This window comes from Onychostoma macrolepis, chromosome 11 (assembly GCF_012432095.1).
Source record: "Onychostoma macrolepis isolate SWU-2019 chromosome 11, ASM1243209v1, whole genome shotgun sequence".
NCBI classification, from domain to species: Eukaryota; Metazoa; Chordata; class Actinopteri; order Cypriniformes; family Cyprinidae; genus Onychostoma; species Onychostoma macrolepis.
Genome location: NC_081165.1, coordinates 8,049,760 through 8,072,333, shown reverse-complemented (window position 1 = coordinate 8,072,333; position 22,574 = coordinate 8,049,760). Strand labels below are relative to the sequence as shown.

General features: G+C 37.1%; 1 protein-coding gene across 12 annotated transcripts in view; it reads left to right on the top strand.

The window, feature by feature from the left end:
* kcnab2a (potassium voltage-gated channel subfamily A regulatory beta subunit 2a) overlaps positions 1-22,574 on the top strand; it is a 140,265-nt gene that overhangs the window by 104,480 nt on the left and 13,211 nt on the right. For 11 of the 12 annotated variants that reach the window (XM_058791605.1, XM_058791609.1, XM_058791616.1 and 8 more), the window contains 11 exons: positions 4,994-5,037; positions 5,368-5,405; positions 7,651-7,730; positions 13,395-13,439; positions 14,632-14,676; positions 14,953-14,996; positions 15,112-15,198; positions 15,959-16,044; positions 19,943-20,063; positions 20,145-20,239; positions 22,289-22,409. In XM_058791605.1, the coding sequence (XP_058647588.1) occupies positions 4,994-5,037; positions 5,368-5,405; positions 7,651-7,730; positions 13,395-13,439; positions 14,632-14,676; positions 14,953-14,996; positions 15,112-15,198; positions 15,959-16,044; positions 19,943-20,063; positions 20,145-20,239; positions 22,289-22,409 (806 nt within the window). The remainder of the gene's footprint in view (positions 1-4,993; positions 5,038-5,367; positions 5,406-7,650; positions 7,731-13,394; positions 13,440-14,631; positions 14,677-14,952; positions 14,997-15,111; positions 15,199-15,958; positions 16,045-19,942; positions 20,064-20,144; positions 20,240-22,288; positions 22,410-22,574) is intronic. The other variant, XR_009273399.1, reaches the window with a different exon arrangement.

Here is a 22,574-nt window from a genome sequence, read left to right as displayed (position 1 = left end):
AAATCAATAGCTATGTATGTATTTCCCGAGGATCTGCCATTTAAATGATGTGAGAATTGGCATTTGTTTGGTTGAACTATTGCTTTAATACTGACAAATGTGTTTTGACAAATCGTGTTCTACTTTTAAAGTTCACAAACTCACTGAGGCAGGTGGAGACAGTCACGGTCAGCAGAGACTGAAGTCATCTGAACTCTGAAAAGCTGAACTCCCTCTGCTTCGTAAACAAACCTGACCGCCCCGTGTTCTCTGCATATCGTTAACCCGGCTAAAAGACACAGGTGACATTTATTGACCTCTGGCTTGATCTCCGGTGACTCCTGGCAAACCCAGTCTCCAGCGCTGCACCTGGGTCCAGTTGTGACTGGGCTGCTGTCCACCATGCAGTGTTCAGCTCCAGCCCATGAAATATTCAACACAACACAACGCTGAAAACAAGGAAACGGTAACACAATCAAGACTTCACTGGCCCAGATTATCTTTCGATTTGCTGGTTCCTTCAGTCCAGCGTAGTGGTTTTAACAGGGTAGGCTTATTATTTGAGCTTCCTTGACACAGTTACACAGCTTCAGTCATAAGTTTATCGGTGGAGACAGCAGTAGAGTTCCGGTTTAATCTGTACTAATCATGTTAGGATACTCTGTTTGATGTCACAAACATCAAACCATGAAAGGAGTCCTCTCCTAATCTCCATATCTCAGATCTTATTCACTGTACATATTATCAGCAAGGGCGCAACCAATGAATGAATCATAAACAGCCTTGGAATTCATGTGTGCATATTGTTTGTTTCCTACTGGGTGGTAATTGCTGCATATAATGCGAATAAGAAGGCTCATTTTTGGCAGCCAGAGATGAGATGAGAAATCTTTGGCACGTGCCCGTTTCCACGTTTTGCACAACTCAATCACACCAACCAGTGTAATGCTTTATTGAAAGGGCATCGTGCAAAAACACATTGATTTTTGAGTATGTGGGCCGAAACACCTCACCAGGATGCAAATTATCGGCAGTTTGCAGTTTTAAAAAGTGTGCATTTGCAAGTCAGTTTTAATTCTATGTATTGCATAAGGGATGTTTCAACAGCATTTCCAAACCACAAAAGTTAGATTACTAGTTACTTAAAATTCACATTTTCACCAAATAGATGCTCTCAAGCTGAAATTCGTGTTGGCCTGTGGAGGTAACCATAGCAACATAAGCTGCTCGAGCTGTTTCCATTAAGATCAGTATTGAACCGTACAGTACTTTGACAAAACACAAGTACTGTTATTATGCATCGCTTTGTTAAATGTTTACATATCACAAAAGCATATCGCTCAAAAACTTTTGTAAGGTCAATCGTTATGGCAGATCTAAAATGTGTATATATAACAAAAAAAAGAAGACATGGAAAGCTGTGGAGCGAGGAGAGAAGGTTTTTTTTTTTTTTTTTTGGAACAATTTTTGGTACCCAAGAGAACCTTAAAATATATGCTGTCAAAATTAGTGCGTTAACGCATGCGATTTAATTTTTCCAGTTTAACGGTGTTAAAAATATTTAACGCAGGGGCGGGGCTAGGGTTGACCACCCCACTCACAACTGCTGCTTATGTTTCTTTTTTCTTGACAAAAATTGGGCAGAAGATCTTTACGAACACATCAAACAGGAGACTTTTCAGCCGCGCACTCCAGCTTCTCCTCAGCACCAGATGTGAATCAAACGAGCGTGGAAACGGTACAGGTGACGAGGAGCTTCAGTAGAACATCAGTGAACTGCAATCAGATGAGATTTTGTCAGGCCATATGTCAGTAAAAACGAATCTTCCTGTCCTGTCAGCTGTTATACTGTGCTCTTAGCGACTCTCTATAAGGTTCAATTATGCCTACGTCTTTCTTTGACCTGCGCTCTGGAAGTGATCTGTTAATTCTGCTAAACTTTAATTAAAACTGAAACTAAACTATATAAAAGCTAAATAAAAATGTGTACACAAAATAAAAACTAAAATAATACTAATAGTATATACTAAATACTAATAGGTACAAAAGTGTACCTTTTGAAAAGGTACCGCCCCAGTGACAGCTTTTGTACCTTTATTTCTGAGAGTGTAGATTTGCTGATACAGTGGCAGAAGGCTTGCCTTTGCAAATAATGTACATGAGTTCTTTACGATTAAGGAACTGAACCATGATGCTTCTGTCCAACATACAAAAGTCTATCTCACCGCAAGCTCTAATTAAAGTTACTAACTTTTTTTGACATTGACCTGACCATTGTTGATTAACCACGTGCTCTTTACTTTTTAGCTCCATGTTAATTGCAAAACTAGATTTGAGCAGATACTCATTCCTTTTCCCCTAGTGTGTTGTGCCTTGCAGATAGACATTTGCTTATTAACTTCAAGATTCCCTCGTGTCTACAGGAAAGAGCGCAGTGCTCCAATGGGTTATTTACCAAACTTGTCTGCATTTTAATCTTTTGAACTTTTGTGCTAAGGTGCCTGGAGAAATCTCCAGCCATATTAAAGTTCCCAGCAAATACTGCTATGAATAGGATCTCATGAAAAGCAATGTCTGGTCCTGCAGGTTACTTTTTGGATCCAATGCAACGTGTGGCTCGCTGTGACCCGCTAACGTCTGTCTTTCATTGCATTCTGCCACCGGACACCCACATGTTTCTAATCCAACATGGACACCCCCACACAAACACATGCACAAAAACACCACACACGCTTATAGAAACACGCACATACATGCCTTTCACTCCTACACACACAGACAGCTCGTTATATCACCCCTAATCCCAGTTACACACATGCTCATGCTCATGTACAGACAACACAAACTACAGCTAAATCACTGCATAATTTATCTATCCTTTTGTGTGTATGTGTGTGTGTGTGTATATATATGTATATATATATAATATTTTAGTGGTGTCAAAATTTGCGTTAACACGGGCTAATTCAAATAATTTTTTAATTGATTTAAAAAATCTAATATTTTTTTCAGTTTAACGCAGGGGCGGGGCTAGGTTTGGCCACCCCACTCTGCTAAAGAATTGCTTTTATTTAGACGCAGAACATCTTTACAAGCACATCAAGCGGGACACTTCTCAGACGCGCACTCCAACTTAACTTAAGTGCCAGGCAAAAGGTACGGGTGACGAGGAGCTTCAATAGAACATCTCATCTGACCGCAGTTCACTGTTGTTGTCAGGCCAAATGTCAGTAAAAACTAATCTTCCTGTCCTGTCAGTTGTTATACTGTGCCCTTAGCACATGCCCTTCAAGTGCACGCACAAATATGCTGGCGCGCGCTGTATTAGACTAGGCTATATTAAAGCGCTCTCTCATATTCAAACCCAAATAAAACTACGAGTATGCAATGTAGTTATGTCATCAGTTATGTCATGACGTTACAAAAGAAGTCGATTAAAGCTGCCTTAAAACTGTGCATGCAAGTATTTATTATTTATGAGTCACATTTAAAGCCGTGTCAGATCCGCATCAAGTTCAGCAGTGACAGTTTTTAAAGTAGCAGCCAAAATAACCTAACAACCAGCTGCTGTGATGTCAAAGAACGAAATTAAAAAGAGGAAATCAATAGCTTCTGTAGTTTTACTTTATCTTTATTTAATTTAGAATTTAGTGTTTGATAACTTTATTAAATTAGATTATATTTTCTTGCTGAAGGGCACATGTAGCTATAGGCTATATGACATTTATTATAATGGGTTTATGTGAAGTTTGGTTTAAATTCACTTAAATTAGAAGTTATTTTTTTTAAGTCTAATAAATGTTAAATTGATAGCTCTCAATTACTATAAAGTTGAATGGCTATAGTCAATGGTTAAATATTAAGAAAAAAATCCATAGAGACATCAGATGGTATCAGTGATACTTGCCTTCAGTCATAAAAAAAGATGGTAGCCTATTAAACAAATATTAAAAATATACTTTGTTGTTTCTACATGAATTTGAAGATTGTATATGAAATTATTGCAATAAAAAAGTATAATTTAAAAACTTTAATGTTAGGTGGGATTAATCGCAATTAATCAAAAAAAATGTTTTTTTTTGTTTTTTTTAATTAGTTTTGTTTTTTAATCGATTAATTTTTTATATATATATCAGTGGCACAAATCTGTTATTTTATGTGTTCTAACCTTGTTTTGTTTTCCTTCTTTGATCCTTTACAAATCTTATAATAATCGTAGCATCTTTTTGGCTTTGTACGCAACAGTTCTTTTTGGCACACCAGTTTTTTTGGCTAAAAAAAAAAAAGAATTAAATTAAAAGTAAAACTAAAACAACATAAACATAAACAGTAAACAAAACAAAGTTGGGTCCAAACCTCTGGGTGTGAGAGCTGTCCTCTGAGATGATCTGTGCTGACTTTCAGAGGAGGGTACAGAAGTTGAAAACCTCTCTCTTTGTCTCATGTGACTCTGGACTGTTGAGCCTTTCTTTAGCCTGTTCTCTTCATTATAGTTGCTGTCTCAATAAGCTCCATAGTCTTCCTCGCTCCCATAAGGCCCTGGGGTCAGTAATCTGCCCTCAGGCACTGCTAAGTCTCATTTTCCCCATGATACACCAATCAGCAGGGATGGCTTACAAACTCCATAAGCTCCCCTGCCAGCCCCGGTGGCATCTACAGGACTCGGGCTGGGGTTACTGAAGAATCTCATTGCTTTGAAGACAGTAGATCTGTTCCAAAACCTAGTGAGCTGCTTTGCTGTCCACAGCCTACATGGGCGGCATCTCAACTGTACAGGAGGCTCGACTCATAATTTATTACACCTTGGGAATAAATCGTTTCTCCATCTTGATAGGCAGCTCACTAGTTTTTGGAACAGAACTTTTTTTGTTGAGAAAATTAGGTTGGCACTTTCAAAGCTGACAGTCTGATTTAGTACTTCAATGGTATTACTCTGACTTTAGAGAGAACAAAGTGATAAAGAAAGCGGAGTAAAACCTATTAATCATTGTCTTTATTTCCTTTTTTTTTCCAGAAACCTGGGGAAGTCGGGCCTGAGAGTCTCATGTCTTGGATTAGGTACGTTTATGGCCTCCTCATCAAGCCCTTTTGTGAAGTAGATAAGGAAACCTGCAACCAACAGTACAAGCTTTTGTAGTCTTTTTTTTTTTTTTTTGTCACAAGATGAATTTTCTTCAAACTGAACTGCTAGTAGTGGCAGACAGCAGAAATCTGCACCATGCAGCCAGTGTTGTTCTGTTCTCTTGAGCTGGGCATTAAAGATTATCCATGTTATCTGTAGCTTCATCTTAAGGCTTTACACTTTAGTGTCATTGGTGGATCACTGATAATCATTTAAAGCTGGTTTATCTCGTGAAAAGCAGTGACTGATTCTGGATCTCTTTACAGGAACATGGGTGACGTTTGGAGGACAGATCACAGATGAGGTATGATGAGTGATCAGTCCTGATGTGAGCTTTTATATTCTTGTACACTTACAGGAATAGTTCACCCAAAAATGAATGTCCTGTCATCATTTACTCAACCTCTTGTCTTTCCAAACAACAATATTAGTTTTATTTATTCCATGGAACACGTGCATTTTATATTGTCAAACATTGAAAAAAAAAAAAAAAAAAAAAGTAATCCATAAAACTCATTTATTCCAGGTTTTCTGAAGTCATATTTGAAGTAAAAATCAGACCTCATTTATTGCTTATTTAGATGCTTTGCACCAGGTTTGATGCCAGTGATGCCAAAACGTAATTGGTCTAATGATTGCAGTGCAACATTTAAATGTTTGTTAAATTAAACATTGTAGATGAAAAACATAATACTGCTTTCAGTATGTGATGGTTGGTAAATGATAAATGTGATATGTCGTGTTGTTTATCTGAGGTTTTATTTTGCAAAGTTTATAACATATATATATATATATATATATATATATATATATATATATATATATATATATATATATATATATATATATATATATATATATATATATATATATATTTACTGTATATAATTATATAAATGTTTTTAAGTAAAAAAACAAAAACAAATATACTATTATATTATATTATGATTATATAAGCATTCTTCCATAAATCACCATTCATATTGTTGATTTAAAAAAAACTTTAAAAAAAATTCTTATAGATAGATCTTATATCTTATAATTACAGTGTAATTTTAAACAACATTGTTTGGAGGAAGTATGAAGTGCAAAATGCTTTATTTTGCTTTGAAATTAAACATTCAAATAGTGAATTTATAGTAGGGATGTGCACTACGACTAATTTGACTGTCGTTTAAACGGAAGTTTTGTATCCGACTAGTCGACTAGTCTAAAAGCTAGAAACCCCCAAAAAATGGCAAAAGAAAAAAAACTGCGTGTATAACAGCCTACACTTGAAATACTTAATCTTTGCATCACAAGGTCAAATCCCTCAATGAAATCTGCTAAAAACAGGTCACGATTATGCCGTATGCTTGCCTCACGTTATCATCATTTAATTTTAGGCGGTAGTTAAACAGAAAATAAGGAAGAGCATAACTCAACATAAACCAGTGCATAGCTTATTTATTCAGATCAGCTGGAGCAATGCAGAAATGGAAAATAGACTGACAGAATTCTTCATTTTCATATAACGTTAGCCAACATATTAAAACACAAGTCAAAAAAAAAAAGGAAAGTTTATCAACGAATAGCATTAAAACGGCTTTTAAAAATGTACTTCATGTTGGCTATATTGTCTAAAAACAAAACAATGCTCATTTTACTTACTCAGACCATGCGCATTTGTTCAGTGAATTTAACATGTTAACGTGGTCTGGCGAAAGACGGGACTAGATGCGATTCTGCACTTGAAAAAAACGCGCTCGGCAGGAATGAAGTCACAGGCACGCAGAGAGATAACTACAAGCAAGCAGACTGTTTCGAAAAGAGCCTGGAAACCCCACACCACCACCGAAGTCGGTTTTCGTTTAGAGGAATAGACAGCGCGGATGGGATCGCGGACCTCAGCGGCGGGTTGTAGTGTGTGACATGATTGACATTTTCTGTCTTTGGCTAGCCTCCAAGCTAACGCATACGTGCCTGTATTGAATATGATTACGCATCGCTCCAGTAGAGTTATTGTAAGCCAATTTTACACAAAACTTTTCCGTTTCCTTCTAATTCAAAATAATCCCACACCTTGCTGGTTCTTCGCTGGTCATTTCGAGCTCACCATACTGACATGAAGAAAACGCACGCGAGGTCTGAGGTAAAAATGTAGTTTCCGCCCAGATACGCTTCTAAAAATATTTACATATTTAAATATTTTGATATGTATTATTTTTCAAAAGTTTTATTTTAGCTTGTTGTTAAAATGTTTTAAATGTAACGTTAAAATTATGGTAATTTTTTCTCTCGTGTAATCGACTATTGATTTCAGTGTCGACTAGCAGGAGCTGTACCGTTTAGTCGACTAGTCCCGCACATCCCTAATTTATAGACGTAATTTTTCTCTACTAATAAACTATTCAGCAGTTTTTCATTTCCAGCGTACACTGTAAATGTACCTAAACACATTAAAGATGACTTATTGAGTAGCACAGTGCGGAATACAGCTTTCAATAATGGAGTAGACTGCAGCACCTTGAATGCTGGATCGTGTCCTCTCCCTTCCTTCCTTCTGACAGATTGCAGAGCAGCTGATGACTCTGGCATACGAGAACGGGATCAATCTGTTCGACACGGCAGAGGTCTATGCTGCAGGAAAGTGAGTGCGCCAAAATGAACACACAACCCACCATGTGCTGAAATATGTTCTTTCTGTTCGGTTTCTGTGTGAATTAGTTAAGTGATGTGCTATTTAAAAAAGTTGACACAACAATTGCAGCCACTTTTATATGATGTTTTATTTCAAATATTAATATATTTTAAATATTAGATCTAGTTGTCAGTTTTATAAGTTTTTTTAAGCATGAACTTTCCTCAAGTTTTCTTTAAAACTAAGGCTCATTTCAAAAGGTGAATGAACATTTCTATGGCAGCTGACCCAGGGCATCGTTGGAAATGGCGTTCCTCGTCCGTGTCTTGCGTGGGAGTTTGTGTTGATCTTGTCATAACGACTCAGCACAACCCAGCAGTGCTGTTCTTGGGATCAGGGAAGGACTCGAAACTGTCATGGCCATTTACGTATGTGGCGGATATCACAGTATTATTTCTAGTTGGATCTTGAAGCAATATCATCTCTTAATGTGTCATACAAGCGAGATTCATCAGCTGTGAGCAAGATAAAGCACAGTGATCAATAGGATTATCTGGCTTTGACAATGAACACGGTTACATGACCTAAACCAAATCTACAAGCCACACATATGGCAGTAGAGAATTAGAAAATAACAAAGAGATGTATTTACCCAGAAATAAGAGGATAAAATACCTAAATCTTCACTTTACTGTTTTTATTTATGATTAAGTGTATAGACTCTGTCTGCCATATACACTTCATTTGCGTAAATATGTATATACAAAAGCTTTCTTTCTCTCTCTAGCTAAATGTTGTTCTTTTGACCTTTTTATTCATCAGAGAATGTTTAACATTAATAATAATAATAATAATAAATGTTTCTAGAGCAGCAAACCATCATATTAGAATGATTTCTGAAGGAGCATGTGACACTGAAGACCAGAGTAATTCAGCTTTGCATTACTGGAATAAATTACATTTAAAAATATATAAAAAAAAAATAATTAAAAAAACTTATTTTAAATTGTAAAAAAAAAAAAAATTCACAATATTACAAATTACTTCTGTAATTTGGGTCAAATATATGCTTTGTAAGCAGTAGGGACTTATTTTAAAAATGTTATGCAACTAAAAAATAATATTTAAAAATGTAATATTTAAAAAAAATATATATATATTTCTTGTAACAATATATAATAGAGAGAGAGAGTGAGTTTTGGTTTTCTTACTTTTAGTTTTGGTGGCTTTATTAAAGAATATTGGGAACCCCTTGCAGAAAATGTGAATTTTAACAAAATAAGAGAGATCATACAAAATGCATGTTATTTTACATAAAAGATGTTTACATATAGGCCACAAGACAAAAAAATAGCTGAAATTATTAAAATAATTCCCTTCTAATGTTTGGGAACCCTTGGTTCTTAATACTGTGTGTGGTTACCTGGATGATCTACGCCTGTTTTTTGTTTTGTTTTGTGATGGTTGTTCATGAGTCCCTTGTTTGTTCTGTACAGTTAAACTGAGCACTGTTCTTCAGAAAAATCCTCCATGTCCTGCAGATTCTTTAGTTTTCCTGCATCTTTTGCATATTTGAACCCTTTCCAGCAGTGACCGTATTCACGCTGAGGACAACTGAGGAACTCAGACACAACTATTAAAAAAGGTTCAAACACTCACCGATGCTCCAGAAGAAAACAATGAAATTAGGAGCCGGGGGGTGAAAACTTTTGAATTTGAAGATCAAGGTAAATTGTGCTTAATTTGTCTTCCGGGAAACATGCAAGTATCTTCTGTTGCTACCGAAGGGCAGTACTAAATAGAAAAAAAAATTATATTTCAACAAAATAAGAAAAATTAATGCATCGTGTTTCCTTCTGGAGCATCAGTGAATGTTTGAACCTTTTTTAATAGTTGTGTTTGAGTCCCTCAATTGTCCTCCGTGTGAAAAGGTGGATCTCAAAATCATCCAATCACTGCTGGAAGGGGTTCTGACGGCTTAGCAGCAGCGTTCACAATTAACACTGGTTATTTCCAATTTGAGAGATTTGTATCCTGACAGTAACGCGTCTGTATATCAGTGCGTTAATCTCAGATGTTATTCTTAGTGCTGAGAATCCAAATTAGAGCGCATTTTCCTTCCTCCAAACAAGGAAAGTTGCCTGACACTTGATGTTTCATAAATAAACTCTGCAAATTAGGTGAGGATAGCGGTTGGTAATGTGCTCTGTCATTAGCTGAGCGCTGGGCGTGGGCATCACTGAATGTCGGCGCTGATGGGGTGAGAGGAGTGGGAAGGTCTGTTTTATTTATCCGATTGGAATAAATACGTCTCCAGCAGCATCTATCATCCAGCTGCGGTCAATGCAGTGTGTTAAACCCACAGGCCGTGACGGGACAAACACCGCTGCGTAAATATAGCACCAAAACGCTTACATCCACAAATACACACACATGTGCTGCGTACACACAGCAGCTTTTGTCACCTCTCTGTCTTTCTCTCCCTCGCACATAAGCAAACAAAAACACAGGCTGAGCCGCCCTCTCACGCGTCTGTGTCCATCTCCGTCTCTGTTCGACACGCTAACATAAGTGCACTAGCATGCATATACAGATATCCTCATGAAGATGAGCTGCTTTCTGCCGTCTCAGGGAACCTCCTTTGAAGTTGGGACTTTTTAAGAAAGTGCAGCGTACATTCATGTGGATTAATGAACCTCTCTCTGCAGCTAATGACCACTAAATCAAAGCACAACAGCTAGCATTCAACAGCTTTCTGTTTTCATATAAAGCCTGGATCAGTGTGAAACATCGAATCAATCAAGATTAAAGATGTGCATCCATCTTGGTGATAGATTCCAGAGAACTCTCTGGAATACTTGATTCTGATATAAAATATATATATATTTTATAATAGCAATAATTAAATAGTGTACTGTATAATAATATTTCTTTTTTTAAGGATTAATAAAAGTTTGTTTTATTTATTTTTTATACACATAGCTGTAAATATAAAATGGATTGTTTACAGTGAGCAGGTGTGCTTTATCTTATTTGTTTTTTTTATTATTTATTATTATTTGATGATAATGACCAGCTGACTTTCACTTGTGTGCAATGCAAAGATTGCATGACTTATATTCACTTTTGAACCTTTTCTTTTAGTAAGTTGCTTAGTTAAAAGTTAGGTGTTACTTCACCTAAAAACAGTGTTATTTTAGTATTTATAAACTATTACAGTATTTATTCATATTTTTAATTCGCTTTTTTCCCTTTGTTTTTTATTTTAGTTTAGGTTTAGTAATTTTGTTATGTGCTTTTGGTATTTTTCCTTATATTTCTATTTAGCTTTAGTCAATTTTTATTTTAGTTTTAGTACTTAAACATGGTTTATTTCAGTTACTTGCCAAGGCAACATTTCTAATTTATGCTGTGTTTTTTTTTTTTAAAGTTGTTTAAGTTTTCATTTAATATTTTAATATTTTGTATTATTTCAGCTTTATTTCAATTAAAAAAAAATATATATGTATATGTATATGTATATGTATATGTATATGTATATGTGTGTGTGTGTGTGTGTGTGTGTGTGTTTAATAGTTTTATATTTACTTAAAAACAACACTGCCTTATGGCACTAGTAAAACATTTCTGCCAAACTGTGTTAAAAGGTTCATTCACCCAACAGTTAAACATTTCATTACTGAACTATAAGATCAAACCCCATTTTGTTTGGGGGGGAAAATAAATAAATAAATAATTCACACTGCTGGTTTCCATTAAATGAGAATGAATGGGGAGGGATATTGTTGAACTTTAAGAAGAACATTTGCTGTTTTTGGAGCGTGACAGCGTCTTGCTTCATTCACTTTCACTAAATGAAAAAGAGCAGCACTGAAGAGAAGGGGTTTGGATTGATTTTCATTTTAGAGTGAAGTATTCCTTTAAAATTCTTTGTCTTCCCATAAGATGCCATACTAGGAAAAAAACAAGATTGCAGAATGATTTTTAAAAAGATTAATAGTGAAGCAGTGGGTGGGATTTGTAGCGTCTGTGAGCGTGGACTAAATTGCAGCACAGTGGTTCATTGAATTGACTAGTGTGCGGCCTGAGGGAGAATCTCACTCACCGGGACAATCACAGCCCGAACTGTATCCTCATTGGGCCCAATTAGCACCCTCAGCGTCACTAATGGCTGCCAGAGCGCGTTTTAGTCTCCAGGCTGTTGCTGACACTTCTCCTCATCTGCGTATGAAAAGGAGGCACATTTTTCAGGGAATTAAATATGCTTTTAGCACCCAGGTTGTGTTAATTACTCATTCACATACCTTGCCACTTTAAAGCAAGACACTACAGGCAAAATCCTTCTGAGATTTTGGCCTATTATATATTTGGCTATAATTTATTGTTTCAGACTAGAAAAAAGAAAACGTCCAAAATACACATTTAAGTATTTATTTTATTGCACTTTATCCATTTGTGTCTGTAGATTTCAATTACAGTACATATCTTTTATAGGCTGTTTTCTCAAAATGAGTTTTTCCTCCTCTACACCAACAGTGTAGTTGTATTTAATCTATATTCTGAAGTTTGTTAATATATAATTTGCCTAATTTTGAACAACGTTTTATTCCTAAAAATATCAAATTATATTTGTATGGCTGTTGATTGTATTTTCTGATGTATGGAGTGAAAAAAGTACATGCAGATTAGTTTATATTTAATTTGATTAGCCTTGTTTGCATATTTAAACATTAAGGGCCAGATTTACTAAACGGGGCAAATTAGCGTTAGAGGGCAAATGCATAAGCACCGATGGGAGGGGAAATTCTGCAGGTGACTTACTGACAATGCACACATTAAAAAAACACAGACGCAGCCAGATCATGTCCAGCGCAATCTACCAAGAGCAGCGCAAACTACCACCTGCTTTTTAATGGCGCAAATACCAGTAATTTGACGAGTGCAAACGTTAGCGTGATTCATTTTAATACTCTCCTCCCATAAATTTAGCATCTGAAAGGAAAATTACTACACATGCATATTCAATAAGGTCAGGCGCAAACATAACAGTGTCCACGCCTTTGACCATCACATACGTCACAAAGCAACCAAAACTAATTGAGCATCCAGACACCCAGAAATTGTGTGAAGCACAAAGTTTAAAAAAGAAAAGGAAAAAAATCGGAATTTGTTTTGTGATATGGATCAGAGAGTCTTGATGAATAATCTGTTATATAAATAATGTGCTGTCTGAGGTTCACTGGAAGCATCGTAGCGTGTTTTCAATCATTTGTCTGTCCATACTGCATGACGCGACAATCAAAGCCAAATGGGACATATTGGATGATTAATATACAGCTGTTTGCATTAGAAATTTGGACCAACAAGATTTCACTGTGGGCAGGGCTGCACATAAGCAGTCACCAATGAGAAATGGGGAAAAAAGGGCAAAAAAGCTCAAAATTCCTTGGCTGACAGTATTATTGCTTGCTTTGTATGTTTTCATAAAAATCCTTGATGGAGTCTTGTGGCATTGAAGTGTGCTTTTTAATTTACATGTATTGTATGATATTGCCGTCTTGAAAGAGGTGATTTACTGAACTTTGAAATATCCCTTCAGTGGCCTGTTTTGTTGGCTGTATATGTCAATAAAATGACTGATTAGTCTGATAACCATCTGGTTTTCTGTTGCAGGGCAGAGATGGTGCTGGGCAACATCATAAAGAAGAAAGGATGGAGGTATGTTCATTAACAGCATACAGCTTTTCATTTCCTTTGGCCGCTTCTTATCTTGTGCTGATAACTCAGCCCAGTGCCTCAGAGATTGTGCCATTGCAACCCTAGACAGGCAGAAATATAAATTATTAAAGCCTGGCTCACCCCGTAGATGTCCCATCTAGATATTAAATTATGAAACGGTCGCATGGGTGTGTTTATTGTGCAGTTGATGTCCTGATATATGTGTGTGTAACGTAACACGAGCTAAAGGAGGTTCATGGTTAATAGAAGCCCTTTTGTTAAGATGTTTTAATTTAAAGCAGGATGGGCTCTCACTGTTTCTGCATAATGAGATGAAGAGTAACTGAGCTCTCTGCAGGAAAGGATCTTCACATGTGTGTGTGTGTGTGTGTGTGTGTGTGTGTGTGTGTGTGTGTGTGTGATATCGTGCTGCTTAGTCATCCTGCTAGTCAGTGTGCATCAATATCAGGGCACACAACCCCTCACCTCTGCAGAGACATAGCTTATTTCTGTCCTCTGTGTCTGTGTGTGGGCTGGCTTACAATTTGTGAGAGAAAGTGAGCTAAATCTGACAGAACTTCCGTTTGAGGAAAGGATATTCTTTATTTATATATATATCAAAGCCAAATGGGACATATTGGATGACCTGCTGCGGATATGGGTACCTCATATATATATAAAATGAGTAGTGTTAGTGAATTGTGTGAAAAATATGTAATCATGCAATCCTTAAAGTAACTGTAATCTGATTATGAACATTTTAAAATATAATATAATATAATAAATATATATATAATATAATATAGTATTAAATTTCTTAGATTCTAATTATTTAATCCAGATTACATGTAATCAGTTACTAGTGTTTGTGTAAATATGTATACTTTGTTTGTGTGTGTGTGTGTATACATGCATATATGCATGTTATTGCATTTATGTATGTAATAACAAAAATTACATGAATATAAACTTATGAACCTTTACATGAAAGCAGATGTCTGTGCTATGTCCTCATTTAGACAGTTAAATAAACGTGTTTGTGTATGTGTGACCATGCATTCCTTTGAAATTAAAATGGTTACCGCAAGCCATTATTCTGTTGTAATTATTTGCAACTTGATAATTACTTTTTAAAAGCCTTTCAAAAAGTGTGACCTATTTTTCTTTTTCTTTTTTCCTTCTTTTTTTGCAGACGCTCCAGTTTAGTCATTACAACCAAAATATTTTGGGGTGGAAAGTATGCATCTTTAATATTTATTATAAAATGAATCATGGCATTATGCGAACAATGCTTCTGAAGCTTTAATGTTACGCTTATGAGTTAATGTAGCTGTTGCTTTTTACTTCTGGTATATGAATGCTTATGTCTTTTGAAATAGTGTTATATTTTGAATTGAATCAAATATTTTGGCCTCATTTCTAATATTAAACCAAGTAGTGTCTTTGCAATATAATTAACTAAAGTTGGCATCAATGATAATTGCGTAGTAGTACATATTCTTCTGTTTTCTAGAGCAGAGACTGAGAGAGGGCTATCAAGAAAACACATTATAGAAGGTGAGTGGACCGCAAAGCATACGCGTTACAGAGCAGCACCTGACCTGAACTGCTTTAAATGCCTCATTCATTCAACTAATCATGTGCTGAATTGATTTGTGTTACTCTTCTGTAGGTTTGAAGGCATCATTGGAGAGACTGCAGTTAGAATATGTGGACGTAGTGTTTGCAAACAGACCAGACCCCAACACACCCATGGAAGGTACATCTCAATCTCAATTCATTTGCTCTAAACCTTTAAATATTAAACTCTACTATAACTCATCCTGTGCTGTTTGTGCTCCAGCTATAATTGATTCCTCAAATCACATGTAAGCAAGATCTTTGCAATTTGCCCATTTGGCCTTTTGTAAGTCGCCAGCCTGAATTAAATCTCAACCAATGTTTTCAGGAGAAAGGGTGGCTGCTCTTTAAAAAACAAGGCAGAAATGTTATTTGATCTACTTTTATTAGCCTAGCTGCCCTTTAGAAAGTTCACACAGTTCAATGGTTGAAACACAAACAGCTCAGGGGTCTGTAGACAGTTAGCTGTTCTTGTCATTAAAGAGCTTGACACTTCAATAGTCTGTTTCTCTCTTGCGCATTTAGAGGGATCTCATATAGTCAAGCGAGAGCAGTAAATGACTCAAGCTCATAAGACTGATGTTTTGACACGGCTGGTGTTGGTCATTAAGGATGGATCTTTTCCAGCCCTCATTTGAAGCATTTTTTTCCCCTTGAGCTGAGGTTGATATTGACCCGAAGCACAAGTTGTTTATTTTGTCTTACTCATATTGATTCAAATTCTCCAGCTCGATCCAGAAGCGATTTATCATTTAAACTCCCCTCCCTTGCATTAATCGAGCTTGTTTTCTTTTGCTTGTTAATATTTCACACGTTCACCCGTACCGACACTTTCTGATGGCAGCGTGACATGATGTATGGTGCTGTAAGTCTCTGAAAATCTGCGGTCTGATTGGCAGAGACTGTGCGGGCGATGACCCATGTGATCAATCAGGGAATGGCGATGTACTGGGGAACGTCACGCTGGAGTCCGATGGAAATCATGGTGAGTCACAGTCTCTTAACTTTTAGATGTTTGCACCCCTGTAATCAGCATCGGCACCGGCTGCTTTTGTTCCTGAAGAACTCTTGATGAATCTAAAGATGCTTCTGTTTAAATAGGTGCTGTCAGTGAGACAGTATAACCTTAAATACTGGGCGGATCGGAGATCTAAAACAGCACCGCACCGAGTCAGACGAACCGTTCACACTGACAGAATGTTAAAAGATGATCTGTTGTTTGTGTTCAGTGACGCCTCGTCAGTCACAACTCATTTGTCTAGTTATGCGTAACATGTTGTTTAGAATTTGGTTTTCTGTCCCATCGCCCAATAATTGAGTCACGTTAACCGAAAATGTTCCACCATTTACCGAATTTTACATGGACAGATATTTCGAAAAAGCATTCTGTTGTTTTGACTGAAGAATCCAAGTGTGATCTAGGGGGAATTTTGTTTATTAAATCGGGTGACCTGATCGCAAGGCTGCAGTGAATGATTTTTCATATTGTGGCAGCAGGGAAAAATTTGTAATTATTTTTAATAGATTAGTGTCACTTTATAATTATCATTGTTTTACTAATCAGTGACATGATAATTGTCTTATTTGTTATAGATGCAGTGATTTCAATTGGACTTTTCAATATCAAATGTTTTTGTTTTTTGAATAAATTAATGACAATTATCAGAATGTTATTTTACTTCTTTTTATCTATTTTATGACTTGTCAAGTCCAGGTATTTATAGATTAAAACTTGATACTTATATTGACCTTAGATTCAAAGATCTCATTCATAAGAGTCATTTGTTCATAAAACAGAATCAAAGACCTGGCATTTGTGTTAAAGCCCTTGTCTTATTTTAGTATCATAGAGATACTATTTTATATATATATATATATATATATATATATACACACACACACACACACACACACACACACACACACACACACACACACACAGTGGGTACGGAAAGTATTCAGACCCCCTTAAATTTTTCACTCTTTGTTATATTGCAGCCATTTGCTAAAATCATTTAAGTTCATTTTTTTTCCTCATTAACGTACACACAGCACCCCATATTGACAGAAAAACTAATTGTTGACATTTTGCAGATTTATTAAAAAGAAAAACTGAAATATCACATGGTCCTAAGTATTCAGACCCTTTGCTCAGTATTTAGTAGAAGCACCCTTTTGATCTAATACAGCCATGAGTCTTTTGGGAAAGATGCAACAAGTTTTTCACACCTGGATTTGGGGATCCTCTGCCATTCCTCCTTGCAGATCCTCTCCAGTTCTGTCAGGTTGGATGGTAGCGTTGGTGGACAGCCATTTTAGGTCTCTCCAGAGATGCCCAATTGGGTTTAAGTCAGGGCTCTGGCTGGGCCATTCAAGAACAGTCACGGAGTTGTTGTGAAGCCACTCCTTCATTATTTTAGCTGTGTGCTTAGGGTCATTGTCTTGTTGGAAGGTAAACCTTCGGCCCAGTCTGAGGTCCTGAGCACTCTGGAGAAGGTTTTCGTCCAGGATATCCCTGTACTTGGCCGCATTCATCTTTCCCTCGATTGCAACCAGTCGTCCTGTCCCTGCAGCTGAAAAACACCCCCACAGCATGATGCTGCCACCACCATGCTTTACTGTTGGGACTGTATTGGACAGGTGATGAGCAGTGCCTGGTTTTCTCCACACATACCGCTTCGAATTAAGGCCAACAAGTTCTATCTTGGTCTCATCAGACCAGAGAATCTTATACAGGTGTTTTTTAGCAGACTCCATGCGGGCTTTCATGTGTCTTGCACTGAGGAGAGGCTTCCGTCGGGCCACTCTGCCATAAAGTCCCGACTGGTGGAGGGCTGCAGTGATGGTTGACTTTCTACAACTTTCTCCCATCTCCCGACTGCATCTCTGGAGCTCAGCCACAGTGATCTTTGGGTTCTTCTTTACCTTTCTCACCAAGGCTCTTCTCCCCCGATAGCTCAGTTTGGCCGGACGGCCAGCTCAAGGAAGGGTTCTTGTCGTCCCAAACATCTTCCATTTAAGGATTATGGAGGCCACTGTGCTCTTAGGAACCTTAAGTTCAGCAGAAATTTTTTTGTAACCTTGGCCAGATCTGTGCCTTGCCACAATTCTGTCTCTGAGCTCTTCAGGCAGTTCCTTTGACCTCATGATTCTCATTTGCTCTGACATGCACTGTGAGCTGTAAGGTCTTATATAGACAGGTGTGTGGCTTTCCTAATCAAGTCCAATCAGTATAATCAAACACAGCTGGACTCAAATGAAGGTGTAGAACCATCTCAAGGATGATCAGAAGAAATGGACAGCACCTGAGTTAAATATATGAGTGTCACAGCAAAGGGTCTGAATACTTAGGACCATGTGATATTTCAGTTTTTCTTTTTTAATAAATCTGCAAAAATGTCAACAATTCTGTGTTTTTCTGTCAATATGGGGTGCTGTGTGTACATTAATGAGGAAAAAAAGAACTTAAATGATTTTAGCAAATGGCTGCAATATAACAAAGAGTGAAAAATTTAAGGGGTCTGAATACTTTCCGTACTCCACTGTGTGTGTGTGTGTGTGTGTGTGTGTGTGTGTGTGTGTGTATATATATATATATATATATATATATATATATATATATATATATATATATATATATATATATATATATATATATATATATATAATATTTTCTGTTTTAGTTTAAACTTTAGTATATTTAATGTCTATATAGATTTTTATTTTGGTTTTAGTTCTTTTAGTACAGTACATCACATTAAATTAAATTATGTATAGATGGTTTCAAAGTCAACAACATAAACAAACGTTACAGCACATGCACACTTTTGTGGCCCAAACCTAACTTCCGGTTAGTCTCGTGTAGCCAGACCTTCAGACTGACAGCTGAAGGTCTGGAATCCATGGCAGCTTTCATTGGCCAAGGCCCGCCCATGAGGCCCTTTGACCAACATGTCAAACAACCAATCACAGTTCGTTTCGTTCAGAGTCATTCTTTGGGGCGTGGAAATGTCGCCACAATAACAGACCTGTGTGTAAAACTCTCGGACGTATTTTAAAGATTATATGCCGCAAACTTTAAATATTTCACATACTTTTGAAAATCCAGTGTTTAGTTGATCCTGATAAGCGCTCGTCGTCACAGTTGTAAACTCGACAGCTTTCTTCTTTCGTGAGAGGGTTTGGCGTCACGGCATCTTTGTTTACAGGCAGAACGTTAAAGAATGCGACACACACGTCTCCTGGAAATCCTGTAGAATTCAACCAATCCGATGACGACTTCGAAACTCCTGAAGTGTTTCCAGCTGAGTGTGCCATATGCATCAGACGTTCAGCCAACGGTCCGTGGGTGTGACGTCTAAGGCTGAGACTAAGTTCCGGGAGACTTCCGCAAAGAATCAATAACAACAGCAAAGTCCCTCTAGAGTAGATTATTTCTGATGATAAAATGTTTTCTGCACAAATCAGACGGGCTTATTGAAAATGCAAATTCATTCTCTGCCAGCAGGAGGTGCTTTTGGAGCGGAAGAGATAGAGGTTTCCCTGGTAACAGCTGTAGACAAAGCAGTGCTGCACTCATGAACGCTGCTTTATCAGACATTACATGCAAGATGAAATGAAAATGACATCTGAAATTTTCTGAAGACAGTCGGTTTCCTTCAGAAATACAGTGATATAAAAACACCCGGTTTTACGGTTTAGTTTCAATACATGGTCCAGATGAACTGGGGAGGGAGTGATGAATTTCGTCACACATTTCATCAAAAAAGAGCAAGAGAAATCCCATGATTTCCATGATTTGATCTTTTTAAGTTCAGTTTTGGCTCACGTGTTACTGCATTCATACGTAACACTAACCTTATCATTTTGCCGATGTTTTGTAGGAAGCGTATTCTGTGGCCCGACAGTTCAACCAGATCCCACCAATCTGCGAACAGTCAGAGTATCACATGTTCCAGAGGGAGAAAGTGGAGGTGCAGCTTCCCGAGCTCTTCCATAAGATCGGTGGGTGATGCTGCTGTCGCTCAAGCCAAAGAAACGCTGACCAGATGCGTCTTTTCAATGGGGTTTGACCTGTCTTCTCAGGTGTGGGTGCGATGACATGGTCTCCGCTGGCCTGTGGGATAATCTCAGGGAAATACGACAGTGGGGTGCCGGCCTACTCTCGCGCCTCACTGAAGGTACTTCACATCCCATGAGTCTCTCTCTGTCTCCTCCTCCTCTTCCTGGTCCTCTAGAAACATTAGTGGCCTCATATGTGATTCCTTTGTGTTTGGTGTTCTAATGTGATGTGTTCCGTGTCTTCCAGGTTCTATAGTTGGTGTTTTTCCTGTAGATGTGTTTGTTGTTGATGGCATGAATCCACACGCCTGATCTTCAACATATATTTCTTTATGTGAATGAGTTTCTATGGTAACTCTGAGGAGGATTGGCACTTGTTTTATCAGTGTTTCCATCTCTTTCAAGCACACTAAACCACACTCAAGTGCACACTAAAAGCACCCGTTTCCCGAGCTCTATGTTGGCGTAGTCGCATGTTTTTCGCTCATTGGTGTTCTTGTGACCCATCATCTTCCTCCTGTAGTCTTGTGTCACACTGTTGATCATTCCTGATATCTTGTTACCTCTGTGTAACGTACATGTGGATTGACACTTGACTATAACAGAACCGTGCTGGTGGTCTGAACAGTGATGGGTCTGCTGGATTCGGAGACCCATGAGTGTTTAGATCACTAGACCACACTGGTCCTTTTCCACTGTTAATTCATATTTACCAATGATGGACCTGAAACTGGATTATTTATCCTGGTCAAGCACACACACAAACATGCTTTTGCTAGTCAGTACAAATGATAGGTTTTACTTTAAAGTCAACATGAAGTCCAAATTTACTAAAATCTGACATTTACTTGGCCAAGCCATTCACTTAAGCCAAGCAAACTATTGCTTAATCGGTTGGTTGATCTTTAGTAAAATAGCTTTTTAGCCTGTTTCAGTAATATTTTAGTAGTATTTATATACTACTATAGTAGTTATTAATATTTGAATTAGCTTTTATTTATTTGTTAATTTGTTTATTTATTTATTTATTTGAAAAAAATTTATGTAACCTTTTATTCGTTTTTAATGTTTTTGAATATTTATTTTAAATTTGTTATTATTTAAGTTTTAAATAATGTTATTAAATGTTTTTTTTGTTTGTTTTTTTATTTTATGTGTATATAGATTTTAGTTATTTTTATTTGGGTTTAAGGTTTTTTTAGTACAGGACATCAAGTTAAACTAAAAGAAAATGAGATGTTGCAACTAGCTGAAGTGTGTGTGTGTGTGTGTGTGTACATATATAATATTATGTGTGTGTGTGTGTGTGTGTGTGTGTGTGTGTTTTAGTAATTTCTAGTGTATATTTTTAGTAGGTTTTTAATTTAACATTTCTATTTTATTTTTTTTCTCAAACATTTTTCTTACATTCTTAGGTCATTTTGCTTTTTTTTTTTTTTTTTTTACATTTTATTACAGCTTTATTAAAAAAAAAAATACCAGTAATTTTTTGTAGGCTACTAAAAGTAATTCAACCTAAATTAAATTCTAAAACATTGTAAACATTGTACAGTAATTTATTTCTGGATAACGTGAATTCAGTAAAGATACAACAATAATATCATGATAAGATTTAAAGAGAAATGCTACCATTGGGATACACAGAGAGGCTGTTAATTTCAAATATAAATGTTTATTCCCATATTTAATATGCATATTAAATCACATTTAATAATTTCTCTTGGAAATATGCCGCATTACCAAATTCAGTGAGCTGCAAATGTGTTTCATGTTGACTTTAAATTGATAGTAATGTGTAATTTTTAGCCAATCAATTGAAAAAAATAAAATAAATAATATATACCTTTTAAAATCATTAATACTACATTTTTACTTCAGACACAGCTTTCTCAGAAGTCACTTCAAACTGATCATGTTTGTGAGTGTGTGTATGAGGTCTCTTTACCCCCTAAAGTTCTCAGAGCGAGTTCATCTCTGCTCATTTGAGCTTTTGGGCGGACAGAGTCACGTGTTTAAAAACAGGCCCTCGCCCACACAGGTGCTGCTGGGTGTTACGCGTCCGAGAGCGTGTGTGTGTGTGTTTGAGTGTTTATGTTGTATGTGTATGTAAGTGCACCGCTGTAGGCGTGGGCCCCTGTTTTTGAGCAGGTGTGCTGTGTTGTTAACAGGGCTACCAGTGGTTGAAGGACAAGATCTTGAGCGAGGAGGGCCGACGCCAGCAGGCGAAGCTGAAAGAGCTGCAGGCAATCGCTGAGCGGCTGGGCTGCACGCTGCCACAGCTAGCCATCGGTACGCCTAACCCAAAGACACACTGCCGCTCTCTCTCTTTCTGTCTGTCTGTCCGTCCGTCCTGTGCCTCGCTCATCCTCTCCCCCTCTCATCCTCCCCTTCCTCAGACCGCCGGAGCGGAAGCGTCTGTCCGTCTGCGGATGGCTTCACCAAACAAATGCAATT